Raw genomic sequence first — 9634 nt, 5'->3', positions numbered from 1 at the left:
CTTCCTCAGAAAGAATTTTGCCTTCAGTGTTAAAAAGAAAAAAAAAGATATCAGGGATTAAATGAACATAAACCCTAATACAATCAATATGTGCAAGGACAGACTATGACATCTGTATTAAGAGAAATGATGAATGCTTCCACATAATGGGAAGTGTTTTAAGTACAACTATTACAACTTAAAATAATGCTTTGGAGGTATGTAGGAACACAAAGAAATTTGTCTTCAGACTTTAAACCTTTTCTCTCACAAAGAATTTCAGTAACAATATGTTTGGGTATGAAGCAAAGGGGGAAAAAAAAGGGGACAGGAGAATTTCTAGCCTTGAGTGTTGCTGCCATCTACATGGCAAGGAAACAAACCAAAACAAATACAAAAACATCAGCTTCCTGGGGGGATAAGCATCTAAACCACCTCTTCATCAAAATATAGTTTTAAAGGAGAAAAAAAATAAATGTCCTATTTTGGATATTCTACTTAGCTACCATTATTAACATGAAATATTGATATTTACTGTCAGCAACTTGTCTTCTATTTTAAATTCTGACCCTTTATGAAGTAATTGGTTTTGATTAGATATACTCATTAGTTGAACTAATGGGGCTGAGGAAATCTAATCTTTGAATAAAGTCAAAGACAGATTGACCTTTACTGTGATTGTATGTGTTTATGTGTATATTGGGCAGGTGAAGAAAAAGGCACCCTTCATTTTCTATTCTATTTTTTGTATACTTCCAAAATATGAAGGAAAAAAATGGCCCTTAATGTGTGATTCAAGTAATTACGACCAGCACATGATGCAAATACTGGTAACACAGCTGGAAGGCTCCTTTTAGCATTTAGTAGATGAATGTGGGGCTATTTGTGAGATGAAGCAACATCCTCTAACTGTAATTGTCATGCCACTATGTGTGAAACCCATTTACAAGTCTGTAGAAACTTGTGACATGACATAAACAAATCTTTATCTCAGTCAGATCGGCACAGGATAGAAACAAAGCCTAGCCATGTGAAAGTCCCCTCTCCCTGGGAAATAAACACATGGGATCAAAAAGCTGATTGATTACTTTAGAGATAATGACAATTAAAATGACTGCTAAGTGAATAAATGATACTTTATAAGCATGTGGCAAATGATGACTGCCATTGTATGATTTTATTAATATTGGCATTCTACCGGCATGTAGCACTTGGAGGATGATAAGAAGGTACACAGACACTGTGTCATATAAAACATAATGTTAATAATACACTATGGAATAGTGCCAATTATGCCTAAATTCCATAATCCTTGAATTCTTTCATCAATCATACACACACACACACACACACACACACACACACACACACAACACACACATACACACACAAAACATACTTTAGAAAATTTTTTGAGTCTGGGAAAATGATTGCATCAAGATAAGGTACTCATACTTCTGTTGCACAAGCACACTCTGGAATTGAATAGGTTACTCATCAAGATATTTGATATATGATGAAATTGACATTTGGAGAAATGGGAAGAAAACATGAAGTTTCTTACTATAGGAAGAATCACCTATATAAAGAGCTTCTTCTGAAAACTGACACAAGGAACTTGTTCCAATAAAGCTTTATTATTGTTTTTCTTGTGGCAAGAAGGCTCACATTAAGAAATACCAAATATTATTGTGAGATAATGATACTGCTTTAAAACAATAACCGAAGAGATATATCAGAGGAAGAAAGAAAACGGAAAGAGCAGTGGTTTTATGGTCAAAATTGGATTTAAGCATTGGTCCTGTTACTGTATTTATTTGTCATTTTCCCCAACATCTTTGGTAGCTGTCAGTTTGAAAATATCAAAAGGCACTTCAGACTAATAGACATACTAAAATACTAAGTATGGGCAATGGTTTTTAAAAAGTGACTTTTTCTTTCTCGATGAGACATTTATATCTTGACAGTTTTCTTCATAGCATGTCTTTTGGTATTAGAAAAGGATAAAAATAGTATGTGGTATAATATAGTTATGGTTCTGGGAAGTTAAAAATTAGACAAAAAAGTCTGAAATGAATGTAAATTTTGTCATATTCTTTAGATACTTGAAAATAATTTAGTTTCCTCATTCATTATTATTCCAATCATAATAATATGGAATGAAGAAGCAAATTTTTGAAATGTTGTGATAGCTTCAAAAGGAAAATATTTCAAAGTGATCTTAATTTAGTCTCTTAAAACTGTAACATAAGGTGTCCTGCCTGAGGCTAATCCCCTAATTATATCTTTATGGACAAGTCAAACCTTCACCAAGATAAAATAGAATTCACAACCTGCTAGTTTTTATATCAGTTTTGGAAACTTTCCCTTAATGAGCAAGCCAAAAAGGAATGATTAATCCCACCTCAAAAAGACAATGTAACAAAAGTGACTTTTAAAAATCTAGTTATTTATTTTTACATCAGTGACAGTCACAGATACAAACAAAATGTTAACTAGTTAAAAAGAACATGATTGTACCTGATAACCCAAAGATGACAATAAACACTGCATCATGAAACTGTCAATGTGGGATTTCTGGTCACATTAGCAGATGGGTAAATCAACCCATGGACAATCTGATCAATTGTGAATCAACCATCTTTTTCAGATAGCCAAAACAAGCAAAACTACTAAAGACTGATTGATGGATAAAGTCTCTTATTTGCATATTCTCAATATGTTCTCAGAATTATATTTTAATATTATGAAATGGATATTAGTAATTCTTGTGTTTTAGAAAGGGTTTATATGACAACATATATCTGTACCATCAAGTTTCTACATCTTAGAAATTTAAATTGTCATTTGGAAATAATCATCTATCTCAGTTATTATGCAATAAAAAGCAACAAAATCTGAACAGGTAAAAATATAACAACAGACATTTCTCTAATATGTAAAAACTATAACTATTTTTTCCTTAGACCTAAAAAACAAATACTAAATATTACAACTACAGATTTAGTTGTATTTTTTCTTGCAAATGTAGAAATAATAGCTGCAATTAAAAAGTAATGAGAATGATAAAAAATTTTATAAATAAGGCAAAGTAGTGGAAAAGAACAATGAACTTGCTATCAGAAAAGTCATTTCTAAGCCATGACTCTTAGACTCTCTTTTGAGTCAAGGACCTGTTAGTCTTTGAACAAGTCACTTACCCCCTCTAGGTTTCAGTTTCCTCATGCATAAGATAAAGAAACTGATCTGCATTCATAAATATAACTGCAAGAAACTTTGGAGGTCAACTAGTTTCACAGTCTCATTTTTAGCAATGGAATTTCTGAGGCTTAGATAGTTTGAGTGCCATGTACAAAGTATAGATCTGATTGAATATGTCAAATGGCAAAGATACGATTTAAACCTAAGCTAGATTGCAAATCCAGTTCTTTCCTGCCTCACAATCTCTAATGTCATCTTTACATCTACCATTTTATGATCCAGGGAAAGTCTTTATTCAAGTTATTCCTCTGTTAATATGGGAACTTCTACATTAAAACCAGTATAGCCCTTCAAAATAGTCCCTTTGGGAGATCATACAGTCATTTGATATGTTTCACTAATGAACCAATTATCTTTTAAAAACAATTAACAGTGACAATTTCTGATGCTCATAAGAAAACTATTATTTACTTTATGATTAAACTTAATTTTTTAAAATTTATTTAAGGCAATGGGGTTAAATGACTTGCCCAGGTCACACAGCTAGGCAATTATTAAGTGTCTGAGGCTGGATTTGAACTCAGGTCCTCCTGACTCTAGGCTGGTACTTTATCCACTGCACCACCTAAACTTTATTTTTAATCAAAAGAAATACCAGTCAGTTAATCCACTTACTTTACTCATAAAACTTGACTTCAAAATTTCCCAAAATCAAACCCATCCTCAAAGGATGAAAGTTTACATCATTAAGCATATTAAAAATAATGTTCTAGAGATTCTGAAGACAATTCCCAGAGTTCCAAAAAGTTCTGAATAATGGGAACATTTTTGGTATTAAAGGCTCCCAAAAAAACTGCTTGAGATACTTAAATCATTAGGATGATACTGAAATTGTTGTTCTTTCAATTCTGTCTCATTATAGTAATAAATACTCCCCTATCTAGCATCTTTGACTGGAAAAGTAATTTCTATTTAAGCTTTTCAGGGGATAAAAATATATACATATTAGTAATATGTGTACACTAAAATATATGATGTTGCTGATTTAGAAACTGTCTTTGGGGTTACAATATGAATTTTGGGAAATGGATGTTGATGCAACTAACCACTAATGGATAGATGAATACTTTAAGGGCTTTCCTATTTTTTTTTATTGCTTTCCCCTCCTCTAAAGTGACCCTGGGTTCTTGAATTATGTGTAAGGACACTAAAAAGTGTAGTATGTACCAGTAAGAAGGAAAGGAGTTGGATCTGGAAATGAAAAATATGCTTGTGTCACAAAGACCCCTGAGCTAAGTTTGGAGATACTCACCACCAAGTTGACTGCAGGGTGATGATCTTTTTTTTTGGGGGGGGGGGCGGAGGGGGAACAATAATTCTTGGAGTTATATCAGAGTGGTCATAGGTTTTGGCAGAATGAATACATATACCAATTAAATGATAGAGCCCTGAAGTATCATTTTCTCTATCACAACTAAAGAAAATTGAAGAGCTTTGGAGTTGATATGAAGGTCAAACTTTAATCCCATTTCTAGTTTTGATAATACCAGCAATATTCCTTGGTGTAGAATGATTCATGAAGTCATGATCAGACAACTACATACTCCATCCAATCTTGCATAGGGAAACAAGAAACCAACTTAAATGATATAGAAACAAATGATCGCACCCAGCTTTTTGCATCTAATTAGAAGAAAGGAACTAAAATAATCATATGATATGTGATATTACTGAGTCTTAGAGCTGGTTGCTTGGTGATTGACAAGCATGAGAAAAATAATAATAAACCATAAAAGACTGGACAAGTTTCAGAAAAGTTAGTTAAACTAATTTAAGGTTATAAAATCAAACAGAGGTCCTTATAAAAGCCTTATTTAATATTTGACACAATGGTGTTTTTTAATGATTCAGAAGTATGAAAAAATGGAACTTAAACACATCAAAGTTAAGTTAAGTTCCAAATACCCCTATGGTAGAGGACAAGCATTCTACAATGGTATAGCACTGGAAAAATTGAGAAACAAACTCATGAGGTAATCTGCAAAATGTTCTTGCAAAGATATAGTGTGTTGTTGCACTGAATCGACTCTTACAATTTTCTAGAAAGCTTGGCTTCAAGGACTGATATATTAAGTTCTTGTAACCAAATCACAACACAAAACAACATAGTCTTTATAAAAAAAAATACACTTTCATGTCCTTAATTAATTTGTTTAAATCCTACTTCCAGTAAATGAGGAGGTATTTCAACACATCTTACAGGAACACATCTTAGCCACCCAAGGATGTGCTTTTTGCCGACCTAGAAGGAAAAGAAAAAACAAAGTATTTGTCATAGACTAACAAATAGAAACAGTTTCACCTTAAACTGCCAAGTACTTTATATATTCTGAAATTAAATATTAAATTAACATATAAAACTATTCCAAGCTCATAAATCACCATTTTCCTAAACATTAGAGCCTCAAATGCACAAAGGACTTACATGGATTAATAAACAATGTCAAATAGAATCTGATGTTTCTATCATCATAATAAAAACAACTAAACACAAGGTATTTCATTTGAAAAGAGAAATTTGACCCAAATTACAAGCAAACCAATTATTCTTCCTGGAACTAAGACATTTTAGGACTAAGGCCCAATTTTGTTGAGAAATACCAGTGAGATAGAAGTTTGATTCACTGAATCTTCAAATACAATTATTCTCCAAATTACTTAGATTATTATAATTTCAGTGTCTGATATCAACACTTTAAATAAGACCAAACACATGAATCATTTCTGTGTTCTTGCTAGTTAGGTTTTCTAATAACATTATTAGCTTAAGTCCATGCCCAATCCTCTATATCCATTTTTAGAATTTTAAGGAAAGTTAGAACTCTAGTAATTTTAGTACTATGGATTAATGATATGCATCATTTCCATCAATCTGCTTCTTCCAACTACTTAATTCTACCAAAATTCTTTAACATTCTAAGTTAAAAATAGTTGCTTTTTAAAAATGGTAAGTAAGAATTGATGGTAGACAATTTGTATCAGAGTAATAGAAAAATAGAATATATATTTTTACTCAGAATTATTTCTACATTTTCTAGGATGCTGGGTTTTTTTCCCTAAAAAACTAAGAAATGTGCTCCTTTTGTTTATGATTGATGTACTGCTCATATCTTCCACATTCTTCCTCGTTTCATGCATCATCAGCAGCCTTTTTCCAACACTCCATTCTTTAATCTGTCCTAGTTTTCTGTCACTTGAGTTTTACAAGTGATTCATGAGTCACTACATACAAATATATGTAAATTAAATATATATTTAATAATTTAAATATATATATATATACATATATGTGTGTGTGTCTGTGTATACACACACACACACACACACACAAACACACACACACACACACAAACACACACCTTGGCTTATCACAGGGCAAGCATCCCTCACATCCTTAGTGAGAAAACTAGTTTTGTCCATTACATCCATACACATATGATAATGATTGACAAGATTGTATATAAAACATGTGCTATGCATAAAACTGTATTAACAGCAAAAGATAGACTAATTAAAATCTACTTCAGAATGACATAGATCCCTGCACTAGTTTGCATATTCTTGACTCCATAGTTTCTGATACCACTTTTCCATTTTTTGTACCTTTTTCCCAGTTGATATGAACAAGAAAGTAAATGTGCTTAAAAGTTTTTTTAAAATTAGAGAAGCAAATGAGATGTCTTTCATTATATTTTTTCTAAGACCAAACTTATAATTTATAATTTCATCAATTGAGTAGTTCCTCTGCAGCTAGAAGCCAGAGTTGCTGGGACAACTGAGAAATTAGGTAGTTTGCCTAGAATCACACTCAACATAGAGGTAAGACATTCAAGTGAGCCTGACTCCAAGCATAGATTTCATTCCCCTAGGTCATTCTATTTCTCCCTTTTAAAAATTTTCAAAGTGAAATTGAACTTTATTCTGCCCACAGTGAGTATAAAAATGAGGGGTAGTGGGATCAGGTGATTTTATTTCAAGGAAAAGGGATTAAGATGTAAGAACGGCATCTAAGGTACATTTTGGACCTAATGAAAATCAAATAAGGGGTAGGCTTGCTAAACTTCCTTAGCCTTATTGGTCAGTCCATCAGTTAGTCAACAAGCATTTATTAAGGGATTACTAATTAGTATGTTAAGGGGGGAAAATAGAGTGGAAATGACACTGCTGCTGAGGAGCAGTCTTAAAGAGGAAACAACATGAAGACACACTATGTGTGGGTGTATATATATATTATATATATATAAATATATATAATAAGTTAGAGGAAATCAGCAGAGAAAAGTAATCAGCATTAAGGGAACTAGTGAAAGTTTCCCTACAGAAAGTATAACTTTTAGACAGAATCTGAAGGAATCTAAGGGGGGCAGGAGATGGAGTTGAGGAGGGAAAGAATTCCAAGAATGAAAAGCAAGTAGTGAAAATGCAGTTGGGAGTTGGTATGTTTTCTGGAAAGAGGAGTGAGGAAGAACAAATAGTGAATAAGTATCTTTTCTTTTGTTTTTTTTTTACAAAAGTGCATACATAATTCTTAAAATGAATGATATTGTTGGCCCTCAGACTCAAAAGGGGTTTTGAAAAAACACAATGTTGACTCACGCTCTTGGTAGTGGAATCAAGAGTTGTCTTCTCAGGTTGAGTCTACAAGTGACATATTTTGAAGTAATTGGAATCTACTATTTATAACTAGTTTTAATATAAAGGGAAGCATCTCTTGGTTAATGAAACAATTCTAAGGGAAAAGATCTAGATATAAGAAAATGTCAAGATCCCTAGCAGACTGAAATTACAAGCATGCTTAAAGTTGGAGATCCTTGCCAACTTTAATAGCCTTCAGTTAATAAAGCACTAATAGTGGTAAATTACTAGAAATGTTTTCAAAAATATATTAACAATTAGTTTTTAATTGGGTATCTATTATATGAATAGCTTGCAAAATCTAGTTCCTCTATTTCATCTGATTTTGTGACAAAAATAAAAGGAAAATGATTTTAAATTTTCAAATTCTTTAGTGAAACTTGAAAGTTAGTTAAAAACAAGTTAAAGCAATTAAAAAGCTTTAGTTTAAGTAATGCTGTTCATTTCAAAAGGGTTATAAAAATAATTTTTTCTGAATCTTTGAACCAAATTTTTTTCCATGTGCTTTGATAGTAGCCTAGTTTTAATTTAGAGATGAACTATGAGGTTATGCAAATAAATTAGTTTTGGCATATGTCATATTTAGTATATTTTATATGGAAGGGGAAGAAAGGAAGGAAAAGAGAGAAGATAAGGAAAAGAAAAGGAGGGAAGGAAAAAAGAGAAGAAGAGAGATGAACTAATTATTGGTTGTCTTTTTTATGCCATACCTAGCTACTGGCTCAACTGAGAAATACAGTGGTGGGGGAGGGGAAGCAAATTAATAATTTGGTATAGTATAAATAAAACAACATGAAGTAAATATACCCTAAAACTTAAGAGAGGCCAAATTTTTCATTCTTCAATGATCACTATTAGTAGATAGATATTCTCTTTAATGAGAATCTTATATAAGGAACATGTCAAGTAAAAATTTTATTTTAAAATTTGGCAAGTTTAATTTTTTCCAAATTGAATTGCTAATGAATCTTACACATAGAATGTAAGGTTAATTTACTAAGTTGAAGAAAAGTTCACATCATTCACCCCCTCTGATTAAAAAATGTTAAAAGTGCATTGTCCTTCTTGAAAATGAATGATACATTCTTCAGAAGAAAAGTTCTAAAGATATCTGCATTTATATACTAGGTTTTAGAGAGCTTTCAAATGAATAACATGATATCCTAAAGTTAGAATTCTTTGCCATTCAAGAAGAGATGGCACAAACTCACTTTGCAAAAAGTCACTATGTTCTATTTTATCTATACAAGAAAAATATATATTATATATAATGTATACATATATATAAATAAAATTCCTGACATGCTACCCATGCCTTAGCATCCTTGCCTACCAAAATACTCACTCATGCTTCAAGCAAATGCATTCTATCATCAAAATCTTTCTTTCTAAACAAGCACCTCTGTCAGAAGTGTCTTAATTTCTTATCACAGAATTTCATCCACACAAGGAGCAATAAATAATTCATGTTGCTAGCTCTTTGTTGTGTGTCCCTGAACTGCACAGAGCTGGAAGGCTGACAGCTGTGTCAGGACAAGCACCAAAGATCTGACATGACAAGTGACTAACAAGTTTCTTTCAGTCTATAGTGAAAGAAGACAATGGCCCAAAGTGCAGAAACGAAATCCTGAGACAAAATGAAACTGCTTCTTTCTTTTTACCTAAGTGTTTGCTATGAGCTTATTTCCAACTCACAACCTCTGGTCATTTTATAGTACTGCCCAGCCCCCTTTATTCCTCACACTCGCCTGGCCATTTA

At 32.2% G+C, this 9634-nt stretch overlaps 1 protein-coding gene across 1 annotated transcript in view; it reads right to left on the bottom strand.

Moving 5' to 3' along the window:
* Nucleotides 1–2208: 2208 nt before the first annotated feature.
* Nucleotides 2209–9634, bottom strand: part of WDR72 (WD repeat domain 72) — a 362471-nt gene continuing 355045 nt past the window's right edge. Inside the window, exon 22 of the mRNA XM_074234646.1 lies at nt 2209–5482. Within this exon, the coding sequence (XP_074090747.1) occupies nt 5427–5482 (56 nt within the window). The 3' untranslated portion in view covers nt 2209–5426. The remainder of the gene's footprint in view (nt 5483–9634) is intronic.

This window comes from Macrotis lagotis, chromosome 4 (assembly GCF_037893015.1).
Source record: "Macrotis lagotis isolate mMagLag1 chromosome 4, bilby.v1.9.chrom.fasta, whole genome shotgun sequence".
NCBI lineage: Eukaryota > Metazoa > Chordata > Mammalia > Peramelemorphia > Peramelidae > Macrotis > Macrotis lagotis.
This window is presented reverse-complemented; position numbering and strand designations above follow the sequence as displayed.